The sequence below is a fragment of the Pelmatolapia mariae genome, linkage group LG22 (genome assembly GCF_036321145.2).
Source record: "Pelmatolapia mariae isolate MD_Pm_ZW linkage group LG22, Pm_UMD_F_2, whole genome shotgun sequence".
Taxonomy (NCBI): Eukaryota; Metazoa; Chordata; class Actinopteri; order Cichliformes; family Cichlidae; genus Pelmatolapia; species Pelmatolapia mariae.
Genome location: NC_086245.2, coordinates 10817321 through 10844511, shown reverse-complemented (window position 1 = coordinate 10844511; position 27191 = coordinate 10817321). Strand labels below are relative to the sequence as shown.

At 39.0% G+C, this 27191-nt stretch overlaps 3 protein-coding genes across 14 annotated transcripts in view; 2 read left to right on the top strand and 1 right to left on the bottom strand.

Annotated features, from left to right (window-relative positions):
• Positions 1 to 228: 228 nt before the first annotated feature.
• meaf6 (MYST/Esa1-associated factor 6) lies at positions 229 to 6646 on the bottom strand. 2 transcript variants are annotated; one of them, XM_065470539.1, is made up of 8 exons: positions 6515 to 6646; positions 5738 to 5853; positions 5324 to 5411; positions 5193 to 5238; positions 4904 to 5096; positions 2155 to 2184; positions 1228 to 1261; positions 229 to 691 (listed from the first exon to the last, which is right to left on the bottom strand). In XM_065470539.1, exons 1-8 carry the CDS (start codon positions 6602 to 6604, stop codon positions 677 to 679), a joined length of 612 nt encoding a protein of 203 aa, XP_065326611.1. In that variant the 5' UTR covers positions 6605 to 6646; the 3' UTR covers positions 229 to 676. The 2 variants fall into 2 exon arrangements, with proteins under 2 accessions (XP_065326611.1, XP_065326613.1); XM_065470541.1 differs by lacking the exon at positions 2155 to 2184 and having other exon boundaries at positions 6515 to 6644.
• A 19-nt stretch (positions 6647 to 6665) lies between these two features.
• Positions 6666 to 10284, top strand: stpg1 (sperm-tail PG-rich repeat containing 1). Its single transcript, XM_065470538.1, has 8 exons — positions 6666 to 6776; positions 6850 to 6959; positions 7053 to 7171; positions 7777 to 7939; positions 8028 to 8136; positions 8215 to 8383; positions 8463 to 8653; positions 9731 to 10284. The coding sequence occupies exons 1-8, from the start codon at positions 6767 to 6769 to the stop codon at positions 9802 to 9804; spliced, it is 945 nt and encodes a 314-aa protein (XP_065326610.1). The 5' UTR covers positions 6666 to 6766; the 3' UTR covers positions 9805 to 10284.
• Positions 10285 to 17118: 6834 nt separating this feature from the next.
• The window catches only part of LOC135932838 (MAP7 domain-containing protein 1-like), a 52712-nt gene continuing 42639 nt past the window's right edge, over positions 17119 to 27191 (top strand). For all 11 annotated transcript variants that reach the window (XM_065470537.1, XM_065470535.1, XM_065470531.1 and 8 more), the window contains exon 1: positions 17119 to 17437. In XM_065470537.1, coding sequence (XP_065326609.1) covers positions 17371 to 17437 — 67 coding nt within the window. In that variant the 5' untranslated portion in view covers positions 17119 to 17370. The remainder of the gene's footprint in view (positions 17438 to 27191) is intronic.

The following is a 27191-nucleotide window of genomic DNA, read 5'->3' as shown; positions in this document are numbered from 1 at the left end:
CATCAGACTGTGCACTTGTGTACTTAAATAAACATTTTAATGAAAACAAGCTGAGAACTGACAGACGAAAATGTGCCGGCTATTTTATGCACTAGTCACATAAACACTGTTGATATTTGCACTCATATATATGCTGTATGTGTGGGAATGTTAGGCTAAACGAAAGCTTCCAGTCATGACATTTTAATAACAGCCGCATACCTCGATAGTTTTAATAACCAAAATATATTCTTGCTGAAGTATTTTATTTTTTTGCCAAACAAACAATGTCATAAAAGAATTTGGGGCATTTGAGGGTAATCTGACCATGTAATGCTTAACAAAAAAAGACTTTCTTACAATGGGAAACAAGAAAATTAGCTACACAATAAATACAGTCATTTTCTTTAAAAAAAAGAAAAGAAAAAACACTATACAAGATGATGTGTTATTGGCGGAGAGCCCCACTAGGCGACAAGTAACAAGCAACACCGTATTTCTACTGAAGGTAGATCAAAAAGTGAACCCCATCCAGTGGTAGGTGGTGAGGGGAATGTTTCAATTGATGTACACAGTACAGGCTGAAATATGACAACAACAACAAAAAAGAAGAGTGATTAAAAAAAAAAAAAAAAAAAAAAAAAAAAAGAGTCCAGAAATCTCATGTATCCTCATGTGTCCAGGTCCTCCAGGTGTTTTAAGTCGAGTAATCCTGCACATAAAAATAAGAGCCAAGTCACACTTATTCACTTATTCATCAATCAGTCAACTAAAGTAATCATTACTTAAGTTAAAGAAATACTTCTTTCAGTTGTTTTTAGGTAAAGAAGACAAAAAGCGTCTAGAATCTGGATATTTAAGGTTTCAGGCTGTTGGTCAGATGATCTAAACTCCTGAATTTAAACCATCAGCTGCGTTTTTAATAAAAGATAAAATAATTAACTAGTTTTTTGTTTTTTTTAAATCCCCAAATTTGGAAAATTCATGTGCTGCAGCTGCCAAAATGATACAAACACAACCTGTAAAGTCTAAATGTCTAAAACGTATTTTATTGACCTGAACTTTCTTATTTAATTAATGTATAAATAAAAATACAGTAAGGCATCTAGCCTCTATAAAACAAATAGCTCTATCCAAGAGAATCAACAAAGCAAAACTAAAGCAAAACAGTCACTACAAGTAATAAAAGCAGCAAAGTAAATGTCAAAGACATTAAAGTGTCTCAGTGTAACAGAACAGTGAACTTACAGCTCTGGGTTTCTTGTTAACCTTCATGTCAAACCTGAAACAAGAACAAAGACAGCATTATTCATCTTACATTAAAATCCTGCTTCTGATGGGAATTATGGAGAAAAGCAGTGCCACTACTGTACCATGAAGAAGCCTAAAAATGAATAAATAAATAAATAAATAAGCCTGGTAACAATAAAACTACATGACCGCATGATTGTTCTTGCTCATACAGAACCTCCTAACCAATCCGTCATCTAACGAGCAACCCAGCAAGCGGAGCTGAAGAAGCAAAACTGAAATGAATCTGGGTAGAAAGATGTGGGAAAACCCATCAACAAGCAAGAAAATCTACTGACGCTCAGAGTGCTGGCATGCATTTAAGAAATAACGTACATATCAAAGAATGAAGTGTTGGACATGCAGTATGACTGAGTAATAAAATAATAAGCAGGCTTCAATTCAAACTAACCGTACAGAAGGAGAAGATTAATAATTAAAGTCAAATCATGCATAAAAAAAGTTAAAACATGTAAAACTAAAAAGTAAAAATTGAAATAAAATGAATTGTTAAAATTAAAAAAAAGGTTCAAAGTTAAAATAATGCTTAATTAAAACTGAGGCAAAAATAAGTAAAAATCAGAAATTTAATTAAATCTTAAAATAAAACAGATGTAAAAATAAAGTAAACATGTGCAAAAATTGAAGAAAAATAAGTTTGAAAAATCAAAAACAGAATATAAAATTCATATCAAATAAAAGAATAAAACTTAAAAATAATTAATTAAAAGTTAAAATCAAAATACATAAAATTTTTTTTAGAGAACAACAAAAATAAAAACAAGAGGACATAGAGGAGAGGAAAACAGTGGATAATTTGATGATTGGATTAGTAGCAGGCAGGATGTAAACGTGACAGGAGCAGGAAGTAAAATTCAGACTTACTCAAAGTCATAATCAAACATGGCAGAAGGACTGAGGGAGCAGCATTAGGGGAGGGAAGAGAGCAGCAGCTGTTAGTTTACCAACCTGAGCCTAAAGCCCTACGAGTATATAAAACTGCAGTCCAGACTTTAGAGAGTGAGAGCACCACCCCATCATGCCGTGTTAGGAGGAGAACCTGCTGTGTTAATAATAGGGGTGCAACGATACACAAAATTCACGGTTCGGTTCGGTTCAATACTTTGGTGTCACGGTTCGATATTTTTTCGATACAAAAAAATGTTCATGCCTTTTTAATTTGTCATTTATTAAAATTATAAATATATATTTTAACTCAAAAGTACAGTTTTAAAATTTACGTTTTCTGAAACAACAAAATAATAATAATAATAATAATAATAATAATAATGAAAAAAATCCATCTGATCGAGAAATCACTCATCTTTGGAAAAGAGAGTTTATTACAGAGAAATGGCTCTTTCCAAAATAAAAGCTATACTATAGCCTTCTTCTGGGGTATATTCTCAGCAGCATATTAAACATATCAGGTCCCCATAAGGAGAATCATGTCCTAACGGCTGTCTAAATGACTCGGGTAAAGTTTGTAGCATGCATGCTTGTTTTTGTCTGCTTCCACTTGTCTTTGCGCTAGGATGATGTCGGCGTAAATGTACAGTCATATTCGTTGTGTTCCCACTAGAGCTATCAGCGTTAATCTCGTTAAAATGACATTAACGCCATAACACCACACATCTCCGTTAACGAGTTACCGGCCCCGTGTGTGGGGCTGGACGGCGTCAACACGTTAACAAGCAAGCTAACTGTGCTAACGCACTAGTTGCCACAAATTGAGCATTGCGTAGCACATCCGAAACACTGTTTTACTTTTGTCCATGACGCGCTTACTGTCATGCTTCACATGAAAACCAAGATAGTTCCAAACGCCAGATCTGAATGAGGGTGGGGGAGGCTCAATTTCGGGTAGCATTGAGGCAGTTGCCATGTTGAACCCGCTTAGCTTCTGTCTTGCTAGCTTGCGCTGCACTCAGTGGATCTGCACTCGACAGTGCAGCCTAGGTGGAGTAGTCGAACGCAGATCCACTGAGCGCTCAACACAAACAGCATTGTCAGAAGAAAAGTTGATAAAATAAATAAAAAAATTTGTATTGTTCGATACATATGCGTACCGAACCGAAAGCACTGTATCGAACGGTTCAATATCGATACGAGTATTGTTGCACCCCTAGTTAATATGTAGGCATAAACAGTGACGCCCAAGTCAACAAAAAACACGTCGACATGACACGTTAAACCTAATTTGTCTTAACAAACTTGTCATTTATTGACCCTCTGATCACCCACTTTGAATACGTCTAATTTTGGTCAAGCACAGTTAATTTCTTTAAGAAAAATAAACAGACTTATGAGTAATGTTTACTAGTGAAACCATGTACACTCCCTGTTGTGGACAGTAACACCAAGAAGCTAAACCCAATCCTTTTTATTTTTATTTTAGAAGCTCAGAAGTAAATAAAAAACAATTACAATCTCAGAATAACCTGGTTAAGCTTGGTGATGTGGACCAGAAATCTCTCAACATATTTTAGGCTGAATACCAAAATAATACCCTCCATTCTCTCTGAAAGCAGAAGCTCAAATGTCACAAACACTTCAATTAACCTGTTGTAAGACATCTGTTAAGTTGTCACACTGCAGACGAAAGAAAAAAAAAGAGAAGAAGAAGAAGAAAAAAAGCAGCAACTTTATCTCAGAAAACATTTTATTCATCTACTGTTGCCTCAACTGGTTAGTCTGTGCTATATCACGGCTTTGGTTTTTTCTTTGCTTCACGATTGCTTTTGTCATGCATGAGAACGTCAGCACATCCAAAATGTCTTTTTTTGGCTTGTTGTGCACTGACTAATTACGACCAACTCTCGTGTCTCCAGCACAGCTGTGTGTACTTGGGCTGGATACGCAAGTGTACAAGCAGATCTGCAAGTGTCAGATAACAGAGGGAGATGCTGAAACAGGAGAAAAAAGTGATACGTTCAGTAAAAAAAGTAAAAAAAACAACAACAAAAAACCCAAACAAACACCCCCCCCCACACACACACAATGATTGCATTCATTTCGCTGCTACTACTTTTTCCCCTTTTTGATTTTTTGTTTTCCCCTCAACTGTGACATCTGTCATTGAGGAGAAGACTACAGTGAGTGCTGAGGATTGCAAAGTGTGAATATTTCTTCACAGCTAAATCTGTCCAGGAGAATGCTCTTTCATTCAACCATGAGAAAATGTAATAGTCTACTGGAAGAGAAAATACTCCTTTTATACTGGCCTTCCCCCAAAATACCTTTAAATACCCCCCACTGTGTACACACTCACACACAAAGGCAGCAAAAAAACAACACAGGAGCTACTGGAATCCAAGTTGCAAACTTATTTTAGCCATAATAGATCACTTTTTGTGATCTCTCTGTGAACAACGCAATTCAATGAGCTCTCGCAGGTACAGGCAGTAAAATGAGAAATAGACTCCCTTGTGTCTCTGATTGAAGCCACAGGGGTTTCAATACTAGTAGAAACTCTGATGTATACAGAAATCTTGAGCAAACATGTTCTGTAACCTGCTTGTCAAGAGCAGTCTACATGAACGGCTATGGACAGATGTAGCTCTGTAATCCAAAAAATGCAACGATATTTTGACAACATGCTGATCCCACCGTGTCTCATTCCTTTATTTAATACCTGTGTCTGTTTTTGTTCTTCCTCTTCTTGTGGCTCCCGTGGTGGCTGCCTGAGGAGGAGGAGGAGGCAGCCTTCTGAGGCTTCAGGTCCTGCAGCGTTGAGTCCACATCCTCCGTGTCCTCCTGGCTGGGCTCGTTTTCTTGGTTCTGGAGATCTGGAGAGGTATCGCTTTCTGTGCCGCTGCCTGCCTCACCTGAAGAAATCAAAACAACAGCGTAAATAACACAAATTACCACCAGTCCACGAAATACAAACTTTTAATGCTGCTTAGCTCAAAAGCAAAACTCACGCTTTTCATTCATGTGATCTGGTATACCACCGAGTGCACACACGGCCTGTAAAAATGTCACCGAACAGTTTAGTAAATGCTTTTTGTTATTATGCAGCATATCTGTTTACAATAATAAGCAAAAGACTTACTGCAACTGATGTAACAGATGACTTGCTGAATAAACGCTCGGCTTCTTTGAATTTCCTATTCCGTCTATCAGTCTTACTATTGGAGTTCCTGTTAAATTAAAACAAGCAAACAAAAATGTAAAAAATTTAAACAATGGTTTGGTCCAAAAGTGGCTCCAAATGCCCACACTGGGCCTAAGAAATAATGGCATATTTTAAATTAAGTTTTTCCTTACGAAAAATAAAGAAAGTTCTTCAGACTTTTTTTTTGCTTCAACATCAACTAGATGTAGTTTTTTTTTCTTTATAATTTTACTGGAACTTGATTTCAGCCATCGGCTGTACTCTTCCTCCTCCTGCTGGCTTGTACGTAATTAATACAAGTCAAAGGCTCACTTTCATTTAGTGTAAATGCATTTCCACCAAGCTGCTTACTTTTGGTTGGTGAGGTATCTGTCCCATCCTCTGATGATGTTGCCATACATCTGGGTGTCTTCTAGGTAGCTGCCTTCAAATGCATATATTTGTCTTTCCAAGTTCACCAATGTCTCCTGTGACAGTGAAGAACGTGGAGGAAAAGAATAAATGTTAGATATCTGAGTTTTAGTCATTACATTAATCAACCTGGCTGGTAAACTTTTAATAGACATTTAAATATATACACACAAATTAGGAGAATAAAATATGTCACTTTTGAAGTATTAATTATTTACTTGCATTTGCAGAAAGAATTCAGTGAGCGCGCAAAAGTGAAGATAGCGATGTCTGTCGCAATGCTGATTTATTATTCCTCATGCCAGAGAGGTAACAATATCATAGGTATCTGGCTGGATGTACACAATACACATGTGACACCAACTTATCGCGAGAACTTGGCCAAGCAGGGCGGCTGCTAAAATTTAGCTATGCTAAGTTGTTAGAATATTTTGTCAAAAGCGCTGCTGTGAAGTCGGTATACGTAAAAACACTTAAAAGAAATATTCAGAGAGCTGCACGGAGTCTTGTTACTACTAACACTACTCTTAATCAAACGTTATCAGCCAAACAACGCTGTCGACCCGCTAACTAAGTTAGCCGCTACTGTTAGCTCCGGCTAACATTAGTTTAGCATGTAGCGGGGCCTCGGCTAGCAGCGCGCACGAGAAATTTTCACGCGGTGAAATATTAAATGCGACTTTTATTCTTAAGGAAACCACCTTAACGTCTACTTACCGCGAGTTCTTGTTTCCTCTTTACGAGCTCAGCGAGCTCCCGGCGAGTGTCCGGGATCTGCGGCGGAGTCGCCTTCGCATGCATCGCCATGACGGATGGCCGATTAATCTGGAAACAAACAGAAGAGACTCGGCACAATAAAGAAGCCCGCCTCCATTTCACCGGCAGGTGGCGCTGGAGTCTCACGATAGATCTGTTTTCACATCACCATAGCAACTGCTTTAAAATTCCAAGGAGCTCGAATAGCGTCAGATGGCTTCGAGTGAGTCCAAAGTGGAAATCGTTATAAATTCTTAAGCTGAAAACGTGACATAATGGTTTCTTTTATCTTGTAGCTAGTAAAAGATGTTCAATACAAGCTAAGTACCAAATAGCGATGACAACACATCAGGAAAAGAAGGGCTTTTCCACCCAGGCTAAGAGGTTTGCTTCTCAAATCAGTCTGGTAGGAAGTTTAACTCCATCAAAATTCAAAGCATTTTAAAAGAATAATAATAACAGTGCCGCATAAATAACGTGTGTGGTGTTTGTGTATCAGAGTGAAAGTCCAGGACCGGGAACCTACGACTGCCTTACCAGCACTGAAGTCAACAGTCCTTCCTTCTCAAAGAGGGGCACCACCGGCTTTGTCCCATCAAAGGTCAGGAGGTCCACTAGGTATCATCTTGAAACGCCTTTGGGCATTTATTCTGAAGTCTTGTTGATTATTTGTACTAGTCAAATTTGTTTTGTTTTGTTAAATCATAATTTTTGCCTCAATGGGGCTTTAAAAAATCCTTACTTACCCTGTAAGTTATTTTTCTACAGCATCAGTTATTTTTCTACTGCATGCACTAGCTATTGCTAGTGGATTTTGTCTGTGTGCCTTTTTATGTATTGCCTGATCCAGGATGATTTTCTCCTATCGGAGACAATAAAGTTATCTTATCATTGTTAGATTGGTGTATACACCCTGCCATTCATCCTATGTTAACAGACTTCAGCTTCACTGCAACCCTAATTTGAATAATCTGGCAGGAGTTGGCAACGTTTAATCTCAAAGGATCCTTTTCTGAGCAATTTGTGACCAAAAAAAAAGTATGGAGCCACAAAACATATTTGAGCCTTATAATGAAGATGACACAGAAGAAATCTTAAAATCAGTGTTAGTTATGGCTCCAGTACTCAGTTTAGATATACCTGATTATTTTAGTCTAATAAATTTTAATCCCCTGCCGCTTTTAAATGTCTTCATCACTTCATCCTCTCTTCCAGGTTGACAGAAGGCCACAGAGACCCACTCCAGGCCCAAATGCATACAACCTACAGAGTTCCTTCATAAATAAATATGACTTCAACACTGGAGCCTCCAGGGTCTTCAGGCTGCCCATATCTCTGCAGATGGATGGTCCCAAACATATAACTCCAGCTCCAAATCAGTATGATGTATGTGTGCTGATTATAAAAGCTGATTCAGGGTGTACTCTCTGAGATCCTGTTGTGTATTTTGTGTCATTTTTTTCTCTCTGTACAGGTCAGTTGTGTGAGGAGAGTAACAATCTCCTCAGTGGTTGGTACATCGCCTTTCCTCTCAAGAACCACACGGGATTCTTTTTGCCCCCCAAAAAATGTGCCATCACCAGGTCTGCTTTGAAGTTTTGTCTTTTTTAGCTTCTTATTAAATTTGCACTCAAATTTTTAATATTAAAAACTTCTAAAAGGCCACTACGAGGTGAACAGCAGCTTAATCCAGCATGGTTCAAAGGCAGTCTCGTCACCCTTCAGATCAAAAACTCACAGAATCCTTCCTCCGGCCGACCACCGTGTGCCAGGCCCTGGGGCCTACAACCCCCATCGGGCACCCACCCCAGAGAAGAAGACAATTCTTCCGTAAGTAACCATACAATGTTTAGGTTTCACTACTTTTTTTTATTATCTAAAATTTACATCCTTTTATGTGTGTTTGAAGGAGAAGATATTTTTTAGCAATAGCAGCACCTCCTCAGACTGTACCTAAGGATCCTCCTTTGCCGGGCCCTGGGCACTATGACATAGGGCAGTATGACCGGCCATCAAAGCAGTCCATACCCACTGCTGCTTTTGCGTCCAGAACTCAAAGAATACCCCAAAAACCGGTGGCTGATAAGATCCCAGGACCAGGTAGTAAGATAAATGAGGCAGTTTTCTCGCATGCATTTGATTTCTGATTTTCTGGGACTTAAATAACACTGGTGCACATGGCAATATAGATATCCAGCACAGTCAGATCAGGCATTGGCCGTTCTGTAGTCTGAAAGCTCCTCCGTACAGTTATTGTGATATTGGATTGAATCTGCTGTATTTAACGTTAGCTATCTTTCCTAGACCACATGCATTTTTTTTAAATCCAGCAAAATAAAAATTTTCTGTGTACACGGAGTGGATGTGCGGCCAACCATTTCCTAACAATAATAAGTGATCATTCGGATAGTCTAATTTTATATTAAAAAGCTTTTTTATTTTTTATTTTTGCAACATTTCAGTCAATATTTTCATTATGCATGGATACAGCATCTGTCCTGGGTTCAGTTTTTGTCTTTAACCTCATTGCTTAGCTCAGAACATTGCTCTAGTCTTCATGTATTATTACATCTATTAAAAACATATTTCTGTACAGACAGGGAAGAATGAGAACTTTCTTTTTAATTTATTTAGGTTACATTCTAGTTTTTGATGCTTGGTTCCTAAAAATGAGAAAGTCTAGTGAGATTTAATTTGCCCAAAGTTTGCCTCTCCTGCTCTCTTCTCTTTCCCCTCACTCACAGATGATTTTGGCAGATGGTTCCCCCTTCCTGAACCGGGATCCGCCAGAGGTTTCTTCCTGTTAAAAGGAAGCTTTTCCTCTCCACTGTCACCAAATGCTTCCTCATAGGGGGCTTGTGTGATTTTTGGTCTTTCTTTCTAATACTATAGGGTCTTTATGTTAATATATACGTCTTGAGGCAACTACTGTTGTGATTTGGTGTTACATAATTAAAATGGAATTGACTGAACAAGGCGTCATTAATAAATTGGTAGCATAACGGTTTGCACATTTGCCTAACTAGCACAGATCCCTGCTTTGATCTCAGGAGGAGATACAAAAAAAGATCTACCAAACCAAACATGTGGAGCAATTCCTTATGAATAAAGGAGCAGCTAAAGTAGTTGTTATTGCATTCATGAAAGCATTAAGTAAAACTTTCTCTCTCCTTCCAGGTTTTTATAACCCACAGCTCTTGTCAAAGCATTCCTTCTTTTACAACGACTCCAGAGTCTGGGTTCCTGTGTGAAGCTTCCAGCTCAGACTGCACTGTAGATAGGTACACCTTCACTCAGATGAACTGTGATTGCTGCCATTCTTAGATCGGCACTTTTAGAGTGAATAGGATGAAAATTAAATGTTTGCACCAATTTAGTCTCTAGTTCCATGTTTATGTTGGCCAATCAGACCTAGGAATGTTTGGATGTTTTCGGAAATGAATCATAATCAGTATTTATCCACTGTGGTGGTGGTCAAATGCCAGAATTCTTGAAAAGCCATATGTTTTGTCCTTGTGGATTTCCTGATGCTCTAAAGTGATATAGAAGAAAGTGTTGGCACAGTCCCCAGCAGCTGCCGGTCCAGCCAATGGTACGCCACAGTAACAGCTGAGAGCTCGAGATGACACCACTCTGCCAACTGCTAGAGGGCAGGCGGAGGGGTGGAGTGACTCTGTATGTGAGCAATGTGACTGACTGGGCATGAGGCAGGGTGGTGTTTAACCCAAAGACAAATGGACGCATCACTCAGTTCCTGTATCACGTTGCATTGGAGCTGACTCTCTCACAATGTTTAAAAAAATCAAATATTATTTTTATGTCATTAATGCACATATGATTATAAATGTTCTTTTTGTAAGGCCTTGTGCAGCTGTGGTCCCAGATTCTCTTGTTACTTCAATTTTTTTTTAAAATTTTCCAAAACAGAAAACACAACATAAAGTTACACATGCCATCTTTTCCATGTTTTCCATGGATATTGTGATAAATGTGCCATTATAAACCATTTTGTCCACAATAATCATGGAGCGGGTCCTGAGCAGGAACAGCAGCTTTGTGGTTCAAATAAGCCAAGAAAACTAATGTAAAATCTTGTGTTTGATCTCTAAAGCTGCTGTAATCGGTATTTTGATAATAAAACTCTACCTAATAACTACCTGAAGCAATGTGATGCTTTGAAAGAAGGTAATTGTATGACACCAATATAGAAGAATTATCTTAATACCTCATATGTCGAGGTGATTTAAAAACTGTCTGACTAACCATTAATAATCTTGATCTCTGTTTCCTCATATAAGTGTTTAACTGTTGTTTTGTATGATTATGCTCACTTTTTTGTTACATTGTTTAAAAATACAGTGTTTGTATTTGTTTGTAAACTTATTGGCTTACAAATTCCAAGCAATTGTAGGCTGCAGTCACAAAGCTAACCTAGCAAAGTAAAGACCTTCAAAATACTCTGTGATTTAAATGCCATTAAAACTCAGACTTTAAATTAATGACGGTTCCCCTTGAAATAAATATGTGTCGGGCAGTTAAATGTCCAGATATTTCACGAAGCGTGGGTTTGAATCAATGCAACAGGATGATTGGCTGGATGTGTTCGACCGCTATGGAGAAGATAATTGGCATTTTGGGTCAGGGGCAGGACATGCGTTGTACAATGGGCATCTTTTGTGTTATTCAACCCTGACCTAGATTTCCACTCAGGATACTTTAACTGGTGAGTCTTTTCATTATAAACTTTCTAGTAGAGCGGTGTTTTTGGAGATGGTAGAGGCTGTCAAATCAACTTATTTACAGACTGGTAAATGAAAAAAGTTTGGACTTTATTAAGGCTTGAAGGTAGGGGAATGGCTGGTTTAACTGATATGACAAGAAAAAAACCTGCAGATAAACAGAATTAAACCAAAAGCAAAATAGCTGAAAAATTTTTGCTTTAAAGTTAAGTCTTTAAAATCTTACAAAAGCATGCACATATTGTTCACAGGTGTTTGGGGGACTGCTGATTAAGTAGTGATAAAATGTTGGTATTTACTTTGGCTATTTCAGGGGGTGGATTCCAAATTGTCACATCCACTCCTACCAGCAACTTTGTCCATAGCATCCTCATAGGTGATGCTTCGTCCTTGTTCTGGATCCTTAACTCGGCATAAATATTGGAAACAATTTGAAAAGGCTTTAAAGAAATGAAGTGGCAATCAGAGATGTCTGTTTCCAGGTTTTCTGCTGAGCTAACTACATGTAGCTTCATTATTGACATAAACATGAAGTGTTATTACTCATCTCATCTAACGCCCTGTGTTTTCCAAAGCATTCAGTCTGAGACATCCTTCCAAACTTTGACGTGGCATTTTGTGTTCAGCAGATGCAGCTGTTAATGTGAAAATTAATTTCATGGAGACAAATCTGCCCCCTGACTGCGACGTGAAAAACATTTTGTCTCAGAGCTGTTATGGAAACCTCATGCTTATTTCCATCTGCACACTCAGAAGATGCGATCCACTCCAGACCTCAGTGTCATCTGCTCGCAAGGAAATCAGTTGGAGATTTTTTCCCCACCAACTGCAGACATGCTTGACACCCACATTGTGGCAGCTGTAGTTATATTCAGACTCTGACTTCAGCAGTGTGCTTTCCAAATATGTGCACTCGCCCTGTAAAACCAAAGCATTGTGTTCTTGTGGTTATACAATGAGAAAAGCAATTTAAAACTCTGCTTTTGCTGACATGAAGGTCCTCTCCCACTCGGGTAAAATGCACAGGGAGTATCCAGGCAAATGCTTGATTTGTAGCGCTTTTGTGGTGTTGTCCCGGACGGGTCATTAACAACATGCCTTTGTGGGTGTATGGGACTCTCTTTGAACCTCGCCACTTCCCCGTCAGGTGCAGGCGAGTGTGGACATGCGCTCTCTCGAAGAAAGGCTCAGTGAGAAAGAGAATTGCTATAGAACATTGCTGTAGGCACACTGAATTTGAATTTGCTCACTGATCTTTTCTTTAGTTTAAGTGCACTTACCAGGTGTTTTACCTAGCAAAGCAAGCACATATAAAAAGCACATTTCACCCAAAAAGCATAAGCTACCACAGAATGAGCAAAAAATCAGTAACAGACAAATGAAAACCAGTTATTAACTTAAAAAAGCAACAAAAGAAGCAGAAATGAAATTACATAATGACTAAGATCAACAGTAGACCATTAAAATGATGAAACCTCAGAATTAAAATCAATAGAAGAAGCAGAAATTGAATAAAATGCTAATGTAGGATCAGGAACTAGGCCACTAAAAGGCTCATCTAAACATCTAAACAGGAGTGTTTTTAGCTCCGTTTTAAATGCTGATTATGACGCAGCACACCTAATATGGTTCAGAACAACGCTCCAGTGGCTTCAAATATTAAAGGTAAAGGTTAGATTTGGCTCTAGGAACAACGAGACAGGGTACAGCACTGCTTTCTGCACCAGACTGAACAGCTAATTGTGTCATGTTGTGCTTATGTCTGCTGCTTGGCAGTACACCAGTGGATTGCAGGCACATTTTGTTTTGCTGTAATTTCATGGGCCTGCGTAAAATGTTTAAAGGCACATAGTGTATTTATAGAGTTGTTCAGAATCATAACATGAGAAGACGACGGGCCTGTTAGTCCATTTTATTTAGATTTTTAGTCGCACTGGCGAGGCTTTAAGGACGACAGTTTGGGTCATTCACCCAGTCTTGTGCCACAAAATATAAATATAGATATGTGTCCTTGTATATCTAAAAAAAATATATATAAAAGCACACAAATGCCTTAAAACTGCATTCTTCTTAAAATGGCCCCCAGGGATTGATTCCTGAGGAAGTCTGTGGGACCTCACATGTATCGTTTTGACCTTATTTAAAAGCTTTCCTGATGAATTTATAGCCTCAGTCACTTATGCTGGGTCATACTGTAAAAACTATGTACATGTTGGTTATTCCAGGAGTCACAAAACTGTATTACCCATGGTATGATCCTTGTTTAATGACTTCTGCTGTCAAACCTGCCCCCCTCTCTACACATCTGGTTTTAAAATGCCAAAATGGCGACATTTTATGTGTGGTTTTACTGTGACACACATGGAGTACACTGAGCAGGAATGAGTGCCTAGGGTAAAAAAAAAAAAGAGCCTTAAACATGAGTATAACTAAACCTTTTCTCTGATGGCCAACTCTGACAAGTTAGCACCACCCTGCACGCTGATGGGATTTCTTCCTTAGGTTTGTTATCAGGCTTTAAAAACTAAAGTCTGATGTAGCCGTGCAGGAGTGGAAAGCTGACTCACGTCAAAACAACTCCCAAAATTGATTCATACTGCGTTGGAAAGGGTGTGAGGTCAGCTAACCTGTGTTGTCAGCTGATCACATACATCCAAGTGGAATTTGGAAAGTGATGCAAAAGAGCAACGTCAGCTTATGCATCCAAATTATTGACCAAACCAAACAGTGATCACGGAAACCACAACATGGGCTGAGATAGAGGATTCAGAATGAGGGAGAAGCATCAGGATTTTCTTTACGTGTGTGTTTGTCTGTTGATATTATTTATAGGGCTACTAAAGACAGACATTTGCAGTAGTTACACAGCGCTTTAGTAATAGTTAGTGTTGTGTTTGCAATGATCAAAGCAAATCTGAGCAGCTACAACACCTCATTAATATGTTTTACTTTGATAACAGGCGAGGTGCGCTGCAGGCTCTCAAACATAGTAAGACTGCACAGATGTTTGCAGTTACCTGCTGTCCACATATAAAATGCTCAAAATGTCTTAGTTTTAATGTTTTTATGTCCAGTATTCTCACACAGCCTTTAAACAAAAACACAACGAAGATAAAGAACAAAAACAGTTTAATCTACTTTCAAAGAACATTACATTAACCAGATAACTTAGCACATCATTTACACATCCTCTGTCATCTTCCTCTTCTGTCCTCACATTTGTCACATTTTCTAGTTTAACCTGATAACATAAGAAGATAACAAGGTAACCTGACTAAATACAAAATGCAGTTTTTAAATTATGTTTTTTAGGGAAAAAAGTTAAAAAACATGTATGCCAACAACAAGTATGACAAGTATGCAAAAAATTAAGAAATCACGAAAGAGCCAAATACTTTCCCCCAGACATAAAAAGCTACACAAACCTGAGTGAATGACCTGGATATTGAATCTGTAGCTACATCAGCAGCATCAGGGTTTAGAGTCCTGAGTGTCTTCACCTAGCTAAGTGGGTCATGCATATTTTATCTCTCCGGTAATGCTCACATACATTTGGCCCTTTAGTACGCCAGTATGTGCTCTGTCACCATGTTGGATAATGTGTCCAGCTCTGAAAAGAACCTCAGATGTGCATTAGGAGGATGTTTGTGTGTCTCTGTATTATATTTCCTATCACTTCCATCCATCATGTCCTGCAGCCTGAAGCGACATATAATGATGACCTCAATCTTAATTGTTAAGCCAAATGAGCAAAAAAAGGAGAAGGCTTTTTCTAATCAGACTATTTACAAAGCTCCTCTTTTTAAAAAAATGTATGACGCTTATCTTCAGCCTGACATAAGCCAGATAGGTTCCTCTTCTGAGACGTGCTCAAGTGAAAATTCCCCACATTTTCCAAACTTTTTTTTTATTATACTGCTACTGCTATAATGTTTGGTTTGTTTTCTTTCTGTTTTCTTTTTTTCAGCCTGGATCACTGGCCTCCTGCAGTGACAGGGAGGTCACATTAATTGTTAATTAGCAGCAGATAAGTCCCTGTCATCTTTTAAACAGGGGAGATATGATTGAAACAGCGGGTGTGCAATATGTAGTGCTCTGCATGTTTGTATTATTTTGTATGTTCATGTTTATTGGTAACTTTAAGATTGCTTTGGTACTTTTTTTTTAAACCTGTTTTTAAGTGTAATCTCTATTGGATACTGTTTTCTTGCAGACATATATGCTTAAATAATGTACGCTTATAAAGATATCACGATGTTTAAAGAAAATAAAGCTTTTCACTGTTACAAATGCTTAATTAACATGATGCTAATTGCTGTAATTACACCGACAGTGTGTTGTTATGACAGCCCATCCCGCAGCAAGACGTTTTGAGCTGCTGAGGAGTCATCTGATGGGTCGGACCATTCAGCGGCTCCGACAGTTAAGGGGACACTAATGTCGTGTGTCTGCGGATAAAACCAAAGAGAAATTATTGTAAATGTGAAGTTTGACCTTCAGAAGACTTCTTTCGTGAAGTATTGGCTCTTCTGTGGCGTATTTTTTACACTCGCTAAGTAGATGGTACAGTCCAGTTGTCCGGCATGCGGTTTTTCGCTGCCAACGAGGGTAAGTCAGAGCAATGCGGAGAGGAAATAACAGGAAATGACACAATCCTGCCTTCAAAATAAAAATCTTTAAGCTTTTTATAGTTGGAAAGATGAGATTAAATTAAATTAAAAAATTAAATTAAACGAATTAGGACATTTTTAAAACGTCTGTTACAAACATAAATAAAAGTTTAAGGGCTCAAAAAATAACTGTAGGTTTCAAAGTAATTGAAAGTATACAACACTAATAATAATAATCGGAAAAAGAGGATTTTTAAAAATGTTTTTTAATCACTAGTTGTAAGATCCTCACTGGATTTGCCTTATTGATCATTATTGATTGTAATAATACCCTGGCTGGAAATTAAACCATAAAAATAACAACACAAAAAAAACCAGTAAGAACAAAAAAACAAAAAGCAAAAAACAAATTAAAAATATGCAAAAGAACCCCCACACTAAATAATCAAAAAGAAAATAAACCCAATAACTTTTTACCTGCTGTAAGAAATGTATTTCCTGTTTGTTCACTATCGTATCTGGCATCTTAGTTACTACTAACTAACTAACTACCAACACATAACAACCTGCAGTTAGAAACACCCTCCAAATGTTTTGCTTACTCTGACTATAAAGAAGTACATAGATATTCTGAAAATGTTAACTTGAGCCATAGTCTGGATTTTAATATACTGGGACCATGGAACCAAAAGAACCCATCTATCTATGTATACTCATTAGACCAAAAAATAAAATGTGTTTTCTTTTTTCAGTGGCAGAAACAAGCTTCCATGGTCATCACATTTACATTACAGTTTATATAGCACTTCTCTACTTCTCTAACTTAAAGGACATTTTACTGTAAACCTCATTCATCTAACCAGACAATCACACACATATAAAAGTGCTTGTTTCTATATCTAAGCATCTTGTCAAATATTTCAAATAGTTGCATCTGTATCTAATGTTTGCACACACACTGTAAAGGGGAATCTCGGGGTTCATTGTATAAGGATACTTCAACCTGCAGACTGGATTAGCCGGAGATCTAACCCTCTTTGATTGGTAGATGACTACTCTACCACCTAAGTCGCATAATAATGAATTTTGGAAAACTGAAATGCCACTGAAGTAAAGCGTTGATCAATGATGTTTTATTTTGAAAATCCTGACCGGAAATCTTTCCTTCCTATGTCTAACTTACCTATAGCTTTTTATTCTCACACTGTAGATTTTCCAGCAGAGACCCACAGGCTCTCTGGACTGAACCGAGTCTCTGCTTTTAAAACACACCCGGTAACATTTTATCACTTCAGAGACTCGGCGCTGTTTTCCAGCCGGATCCGCTTTTATTTCCATAGATTTTTTGGCCACTTTTCCCTTCTACTCGGCTTGGATTTTACAAAGGGCGTGTTTGGGAGTTTCATCTCCTGTACTTGTGCGACTCTGAGGAATGACAGCAACTGGAAAGGGTCTGCGATCCGCCTGAATGGAAACAATGGATTATAAGGACCTCGGACATAATTTCGAGGAGAAGCTGACACTAACAGACAAAAGTGAGTATTTTACAGTCAGCATAAGGAAAATGGGGTTAGAATAAAGGGTGGCAGTAGGGTGCAATCTGATTATTCATTACATTAATGTTATGTAAATTAAAAAAAAATGTTATTATGATTATAATTATAATCCCTGTATATGAAGCGTGGTTTCCCGTCTAAAGACATGGATAAAATGTAAACTCAACAGCTGAAGCAGTGCAGCCTATCAGATGTCTCCCTCTGACATCTTAAAAGAGGAGATGTGTTTGTCCGGCCACGCCAACAGGCGGGTCCTGACCAGCAGAGATCCGGGAAATGCTGCACTGAGCTGTGGTCTTCATTACCAAACAAGTCAGTAGCGGTGCACTGGGTGAAAAATGCCCCACGCAGATATATAACAAAAATGTATAGTGTACAGTCTCACAGGAGAGAGACGGTGCAGGTGAATGCATGCAGCTCAAACAGAAAATAAGTAAATAATCGAACGGGAACTCAGTGTCATGCTCAAGAGCACCCCGGATACTGGATGCTGCAGAATTTCTCACACATCTGAGCTTTTTACTGGCATATGTTTATAACAAGCAGTTGGAATCAGCTGTATCGTTTACTGTACATTCATATTGATGCCAGTTATCAATGAACATAATCGATTAGGTTGCCGATTTTTGCTTAAAAATCCAGAAAAAAAGGTATTTTAATTAGGCTTATCTCACCATGACTCTTTTGTGCTGTATTAAATGTGTTCTACACATTTTTTCAGTAGACTGAGAAGCTCTCAGGAGAGATTTAAGTTATTTTTCTTTACTCATTTTTTGTGCAGTTTTGATTTATGTAAGCAACAACCCCACGCACTATAAACACATGAATAATTCATCCAGCCTATGTGCTTTTAAGATATAAAAGTACTTAGGATGAGCCTTATGCTGCACACCACTATCATATATTTGCCCATGACCAGTGCTCACTGGCAGTAGGTGACTTTCTGTTCATTGGCAGCCCACCCCCATTTTCCACTCAATGTGGAGAGCTCTAGATGGATGGAGGGAAGGAACGTCTGCCGCAGCAGCTCTTTATCACCGCAAAGGCATGGTGCTCGCTCCCTGGATGTGTGGGTGTTTGTTTGAAGAGGAATATGAGCCCCTTATTGAGCAGACATGTGCATGAAAATGGTTGTTGATTTCTTATAGTTACATTCCTGAAATCCTGGGGTCACAGTGTGTGTGTGTGTGTGTGTTGTTCCCATGGTTGACAACTTTTAAGTAGCTGTTTGGTGCCTTTTCTTTTGGACATCATACGTGCGTTGTTTTGAACTATTGTTCTGGAGCAAATTCACCCATCAGTGTGTTATCTAAGATGGAAAACAAAGAGTGTTTTGGTTCCAGGCCCTTTGCAGAGACCGCCGCACGCAGCAGGGTTGACCAGCATGTGACGTTTATCAGGAATGTTAGACACCGAAAAAGGCAGGGGCGTTAGATAAACAGAAACATTCTTTCTCTCTGACTTCTATCTGAGAGATGGGAGTCTCATTCTTGCACAAAGAAAAAGCCAAAAGAAAAGCCTGCCGGGGATTGTTTGTTTATGGCGGCCTGGTGCGCCTGCAGGGCTGGGAGAGGGGATTGTAATCCCTTATCAAAGTGGTTTATTCAGGTCTGAGGTTGGCAGACCTTTGGTTTAGCCCCTAATGCATGTGGACCATCCAAATCCCTAAAAACCACCACCCTGCACAGCCCTCCTTACCCCTCCTGACCTCATCTGCCCGTCATTCCCCATCTACAGTAAAACCAGTCAGCCAGGGACATTACGCCATATATCAGAGCCTTGTTTCTGTGCCTGCTGGTGTTTCAGAGAAAATGCTAGTTTGGGGGAAATGAATCACCGCTACCAGACTCCTTCGCTTACCCAGGGAGTGCTGGAGTCAAGCTAAGCCTCTCCAAGACATGACATGTTCAAAGACTCTCTGTTTGTGGCTCACAATAGGAGTGGCACCAGTTTCCTGCAACGAGTCAATTCACTTTTTGTGCAACGTCTTTCTAAAGGAGTTCACACTGTACATGCTGCAACTCCTTCCTACCTAGTTTTAAACCTCTTCTTTCCTGATATCTGCAGTGCCATCACGTTGACTTTTTCACCCCCTGTTTAACAGTAGTGAGCGTCTCTGTTTGGTGTTAAATGCTCCTCTGTGGAAGTAATCATGAGACGTGGACTCCCTGTGGCACTGTGAGCTTTCCCAGTCATGCTGACGTTATGTTCTTGGAACGCTTTCAAGATCGCAGGCAGCCTGGAAATGTAGATTTCAGCCTAGAAACCTTTCACTGCCGGCTTTAGATTTGCCTCTATCCTCCATCAGTTAATTTAGCAAAGAAAAAACCCTTGTGTTCAGTTTCCAGGTTGTAAATAAAGTGTAATTGAATTAAATTTAAATTTAGTTTTATTTATAAAGTAACCATTCTTGTTTGAAAGAGGTTTAAATTGTGAAGTAAAGACATTACTTTACTACACAATCAGAAAATGAGCAGGACCTAGGAACTATGGGGAGGAAGAACTCCCCTTTAAGAGGAGAGACCTCTTAAATGAGAGACCTCCAGTCGAGACAGGCTCAGGTAGGGGCAGCCATTTGTCTTTACTGATAGAAAAAAAAAACTTAGAGAGATCACAAACAACAATCAGAACAAAACACAAACTGCAAGACAGAGAAGACAAGCGTTAATGATATGCAGTGGTGAAAAAGACTTTTATTAGTCCAAAAATAATAAAAAATTGTGTTTGTTTTCTCTGAGCAACAAGTCAAAAATCACATTTACTATAAAGCTATACAAAATCAATAAGCAACAGAAAATCAAGGTTTTTGCAATAACCCTTTAATCTTATCAAGACCATAAACAGTTGCTGCTGTGTGGAGTGGTAAACCTTTGTCACACAGCTAACATAAGCTACAAACATTAGCCTGTCTGGCTTCCTAGCTTGCTATGATTGCTACAGTGGAACTAGATCCTACAGTATGTGAATTTAGTTGCATATAATTACTAGTGCTGTCAGCGTTAATATCGTTAAAACGACGTTAAGGCCATAACCACATTAACGCAGCAAATCTCAGTTAGCGCGGATCGCCCTGTGCATGGGTCTGCACAGCACTAACGCGTTAACGAGCTAATCGTGCTATCACGCTGACGCCGTGCAGCCCCACGCACGGGGCGATTAATTGATTAATAATATTTTGGGGGTAAATCTGTTATCATTGTAAAGAGTATATGCTCCATAACAATGAGGGTTTACAGGAGTAGCAGTGCAACTACCCACTCAATTTTTTTTATGGTCCGTGTCTATTCATTACAGTTTATATTGTTTAATATCTGCATTAATACAGAGCTCAGTTATTTCACTGGGAGTAGAAAAACAACCCCAGAGGACAAAGCTCCTCTCATCTCTGGCATCCAGACGGGGCTCAAGTTCTCACAGCTCTGCCAACTGTGTCTCATTTATGGCCCGGGGGCTTGAACGCTTGTAACTGCAGGTGGGAGGGATGCGTGTGGAGGGCAACGGCTAGGATGACTCTGGGAAACTGGACTGGGAGCCGACGTTTAGGAGTGTTGTTGTGGCTTGATCGTCTCCTTGAAGAAGAACGGAAGGAAGGAAGGATGGAAGGAGGAGACTAACAGGAGCGCTAACCCCTGCTGTCCACGTCAGCATCCTAGTGACCAGATGCTATAAATCACAGCCGTCACTCGGGAAAGCAGAGGAAATGCTCCTTTCTGCTCCTGACTATGAAGAAGGAGAGGGAAGCAGGTTCCTGAGAGCTTATGCACAGATTAGTCATGTTTCCATCCGTACCCGGCATTCAAAAAAGCAGAATCCATGAATGGGTCATTGATATTAATAATCCGTTTTGCAGCATAATCCTTTTAGAGAACGTGTGAGGCAGGGTTAGTCATAAAGGAGGCTGTCATATCACATTTAGATTAGAGTCAACGAGGTAGCAACACCTACACTTCTGTATACATCTGTGACTATTTTAGAGCTAATGTGGGAGGAAATAGAAGAAAACATATGCTTAATTTATATGTTCTAACTTAATGTATGAGCACTCAGATTTCTACCAGTAGTTGTTACAACTAACCCATGTAGATAAATAAAACGTAAGACCCATCCCTTAGCTATGTTGCCATAGGCTCAGGCTGATGGGGGACTTCCCAAGTCTCTCTTTCCTGTCTCCCCTTGCTCTCTTTTCTCTTTGCCCTTATCCCAAAACTAGCAGCCCCGCCCTGATTCTGGAGGGGCTTGCTCTCTGATTCGAGATTCAGTTTTTTAAATATCATAGCAACAGTTGCTTAGAGGAACTTCATATTGTAAGGTAAAGACCTTACAATACTACAGAGAAAACACAACAATCAAATCACATATTATGAGTAAGCACTTGGCAACAGTGGGAAGGAAAATCGCCCTTTTAACATGAAGAAACTTCTGGCAGAACCAGGCTCAGGGAGGGGCGTCCATCTACCCCGATACACTATGGAAGAGAGTCAGAGATTATTAATAACTAATGATAAAATGCAGAGTGGTTTATAAAACATAGTGAGTGAAAAAGGTGAGTGAAGAAGAAATACTCATGCATCATGGTAAGCCCCAAGCAGCCTAGGCCTATTACAGTGTAACTAAGGGTGGATTCAGGGTCACCTGACACAACCCTAACTATATGTTTTATCAAAAAAATTTAAGCCTAATCTTAAAAGTGTATGCTGCTTTCCAGATGCCTCAGAACGCAGATGTCAGAACGCCACTCCCCAGTTCAGAGAAAGCTATCAAAATCAGACTTTGTTTTGGTTTTTAGCAAAGTCAGAGCCGTTCAGGTATCGCAATACAGCATAATACTTATTTTTTGCACTTAAAAAGCACATTAATAGATATATACGTGATCAGTGCTATGCATATGGCTTATTTATTGAGTAAAAAATACACAACAGTGGCAGTACTGATTAAAAGTTTACAGTTTTACTACTGTGTACGTTCAGTGCCGCCATTTTGGTTTGCTAACTCAGGGTATGTTGGTCTGCTCCAGCTTTAGAGTGGGAAATCCAAGTTGAGGGGGCGTTTCACAAATAACTTCCAACTGGGAACTCATGACTTCCAACTTATTCAGGAATGCACCATCAGCATAGAAAACATAACTGCTTCTGTGAATGGGTTTCTGTCCATCCATCCATCCATCCATCCATCTTCTTACACTTATCTGGGTCTGGGTTATGGTGGCAGCAGTCTAAGGCCAGACCTCCCTCTTCCAAAGTCAGCAGAGAGGTATGATCTCTCAGCATTCCTGCGTCTCCTCCAGGGTGTTGTCCAGTAGGACATGCCTGAAACGCCTCAACTAGGAGGTGCCATTAGAAATCCTAGCAGACATCCCAACCATCTCAACTGGCTCCTTGAGACTTTTTTTTGTCTTGTCAGACAACAAAACAACCCAGTGATCTGCTACCCAAGTCCAGTGGATTAACCCTGTGAGCCCTAAGTTATCACAGTTGGCAATCCTAACACCAACCCCATATTTTGGAAAAGAGCATTCAGAATGATTATTGTCGCGCTGACCTAGTAGGTGTGGCTGTTACTCTTCTCTTCCTCCTCCTGCCCACTACCTGCTCTGTGCTGCTGCTGATTGGACCTTGTGTGCAATCTACAACTAAGCACGGCCTGGTGTGTACCGCTCTGCCAGGTGAGCTGAATTAGAGCAATCAAGGGCGGGCGTGCCTAGTAAGCCTTAAAATGCATGCAGCAGTCATTTGACCCGTGTGCGACATACTGAGAGGACAGCAAACAAGGCACAATTCACTTTGCACTGTGAGGAAGACTTTGAACTAGACGGGCTATCGGTAAGCTCTTGGACTCATATTTGCTGCTTATATGTTTGGGACCTATGGAAGCTCAATTGTGTGTATTTATGCATTTGGGAAATAGTTACTGCATTTAAGTTTAGGAAATTATATTGATATTAAGGAATGTTTAAGTTTGAACAAATTGTTTATGTAGATAGTGTTTCCCACATATTTATGTTAATTAATACTAAAAATAGCTATCCCAAATCCTTGGTTAAATCTTAAAACTAGTGTAAATATGTTTGGTTTAATTTAAGGAAAATAATTCTTTGTAAAAGAAAATCCTTAGTTAAAAGTTTCTATTAAAAATATTTGCAAACTCTAAAATGTATACTTTAAAAATGTAATTGTTTATGTAAAGTGTACATTGCAAGGTAGACACACTTTGTATATTTGAAAACCACAGTTTATTTCATCTTCGTTGTTTGAAATTACTCAGTTCTGTGATTTTAAAAAAAACCAATGTTAAATGGCTTTACTGAAGTGTATATATTTATGTTATTTTATTTGTATTCTGTATAATGCATTTAATTTAACTGAATGATTAATGAAATGTTCTTTATCTTTGTGTTCAAAGGTTTTTCACCTATTTAACTATCTACCTAGCTATCTAACTACCTTATTGACTGCATGATCCTGAAACTGGTCAGAAATAAATTTGAGTGAAATTCAAAGTCTGGTCTTTTTCAAGTGTGGGCACCTCACAGACAGAAAACACTTGACAATTATTGTTTTGTTCTTGGATTTCAAAGCTACTAAAAAAGTTAATTAAAATAAAAATTACACATGCTGATTGCCTAGAGGCAGAGCTAGTGCTGGAGTTGGCACAAATCATGACTTAGACCTCAGGGAGTGACACAGGGATATTGTTTTCCAACTTAGCAACATAGGAGAAGGCCATAAAGTGGGCTCTTGTGGCTGGATATATGTCTGAAAAGACATAATTATTTTTCTGTAGATTATTGATTGTTAAAATTTCATGAATTTTTCTTTACTCTGCAACTCAGAAAACAATCAAAAGAGCTAAGCCAGATAGTTTCGCTGAACTTTTCTCAGTTGTATTAAAACTGTACCTTTTTAGAAACCTCCCTTTGATGAATAACAATTTCACACATTTTTTGCTTTTTTTGTTAGATTTTAAATGTTGTCCAAAGATACATGGAAAAGAAATAACACGGGTAAAAAAAAAAAAAAGTCAAAATTAACATTAAAAAATGGAAATGACTTTCCAAAGAGTAGTAACTCCTTTTATATGTCTCCTCAATTTTCAAAATAAAACACTAAAGCAGTATTGAGCTTTGATACCTTACCCTAGTTTCAGTTGAAATTAGCCTTTCCTCTCAGCGCTGCTCTGCACTTCAATGTAGCCTAAATACTCTGAAGACTCCCTTTGATGTATGAGAAGGAGCCTACAGTATTGATTGTGTCCTCGGGGCCTTTTCAGTGAACTCAGAGGTGCCCAAGGCAGAAAAAACTGCCTTGGGCACCGGGACTGTCTATTAACATTTAATAAATCTATATTAATGGAGCCAGATTCATTTCTGATGCCAAAGAGTAGTTTTTTTTTTAGGGGGTGGGCAGTTATATTTCGCTTCATGTGCTGCAAAGGAAACCTAATCTGCTCAATCCCTTCAAATAACATATGTCTTGTTTTATTTTAGATAAAAATCTCATTCAGCTGTATCCTGTATTTTACCCATGCTGCTTTGCAACATATCCTGGATGCATTTGTGGATGTGCGATTTGGACCTCGGGGAAATCACTAGCAGATGCAGCTCCTCTCTCCTGCTTTGAAGTGTGTGTGGAGATAACAGCCCTGTTGTGGCTCCGCTTCATACTCACTTTAGCAAACACGCACATATAAACACACACGTGTCCATCACCGTGTAACGTCCCTGTGAAAGGACCCACAGGCTCTAATATCAGAGTGCAGATGATGTGATGGCGCATGCTGTAAGACTGCAGATGATAATAAAAACACATGTATGTGGGCAGCCATCTTTGCCTTTCAATGATCACCAGACATTATCTTTGTTTTTGATTTTGTGAGAAGCCACGATCATGAGGTTTGTCAAGTGTTTCCCTTTGTTTCTTGGGTTTTTCTGCTCTCCGCGTGATTATTTTGGAACTGCAGCGTTAAACCAGTCAAACTGCAGCTTTTTCCTGCTGCACCAGTCGATTGATTATCTCCGCAGCCTCCTACAGTTTCGTAACACCGCACCGCTTCTTCCGTTACCCACTGCGAGCCCTGGCACTCCAGCTAGGAGCTCATTGTGTTTTTCTATTCACTGAAAAGATCCTTGAAAAGCCCTTCAGTTAAGTGGAAAAGGAAGACCTGCCGAAGGCTGCAGAAAACGAATAGCGGACGGGTTTTCTTCTAGCCTTCAACTTTGAGTTTCAGCATTTTGTTTGATGTGCCTGATGCTCAGAGCTGCAGTAAATCACGTAGAGGCTTTGTGGCCTCAGTGAGGCATCTTTTGTCCTCAGGCTTGTTGTTTTTTCTCAGAAATCACTAAACAGCTGATGTTTTTGAAGCAAAGCGTTGATGCTGCAGCACCTTCTTCCTGATGATTTCATTCACTCATGTTCATGTCATTTATAAGATGAAGGATTCATTCAGTTAAGTATTGTTGGCTCAGATATTACAGCAGTTGTTTTAGAAGGGATGCAAAAAGTGCATTAAAAATTAAAAGATCCATGAATTTTACAACCACATATGCATCCTGCTGTTTTAGCTGGTTTCCATTTTTACTGATTTACAACCGTATATGTGTCAGTTTTTCATCGTTAGCTCGTGTAGCACCAATCTTGTAGTGCAGGATTTTAAATACTCATTCATTCATTTATTATGGATTTAAAAAATGCTGAAGTATACCAATTATCTTATCCCTCCAGCTCAAACCCCAAGCGTATGCAGTCTGGTTATCTTTGAAGACTAAGAAATCCAGCTAATATTTACACTTTACACACCAGAATCACTCACACATGAGGTACTCTTGCTCAAAAACTGCTGGAATTGTATTCAAACGGCTGCTTATTTAATTTATGCAAAGGGTCAATTTTAGCCAATTTTAATACTTAAGGCGAAATGAAGCTCTTGTACAAATGGGTGTCCTTTGTTGACCTGCTGTTACCGGGCCAAACTCGCACCAAAAGCGGACCTCAGCTGAGATTAAACTTGGTCCGTCATCACATTCGCTGTGCTGCCAGGCCAACGTGAGTCAGCCAGTCAAAGTTATGCCCTACTTTATGAGTCCAAAACAAGAGCGTGGTGGTGGGGCAGCTGGGGTCTATATATGCTTGTGTTGGGTTGATGTTTCCAACAGAGGTTTCCACAACAAAATGATTTTCTCAGCTTTGACTTTATACTACAAACTGCAAGAAAGTTCCCAGTGAGTAGCTGAAACTAAGAGAGCAGAGTAGGAGTGTAGTGACAGGAAAAGCTAAATAAAGAAAACTCTATGTGATATACAGACATGATATCAGCGGCCGTGAGACTCGTCGTTGATCCTGATTTGTTTCCTTCTTCTGCCTTGTTTCACTTGTCTCTGTCATAAACGACTGATTGTCTGATTGTCTGGGATTATCTTCACTTTGATTTGGGTGTATCCCAGATTTCTTTATAACCTGTTTACACTTTCACAAATGGAAGCAGTGTCCGCTTCCATGTAAATAAAACAACACAGTCAACACAAACAGTTCTGTAAAACCGCAAACAATACAACAACAACACGAAAACAACATTAGCAGCTCATAAATGGTTAACATGTTCATCTTTAGTTGCTTGCTTAGTTTTTGCATTAGCAGTATGCACTGTTTTTGCTTAGAGTTTGGTTTCCTCCAACTCTGGAGGTTAAAAAAAAGTTCTCTTTAGCTGCTAAATGCTCCACTGTGTTCAGATCAAAGAACCA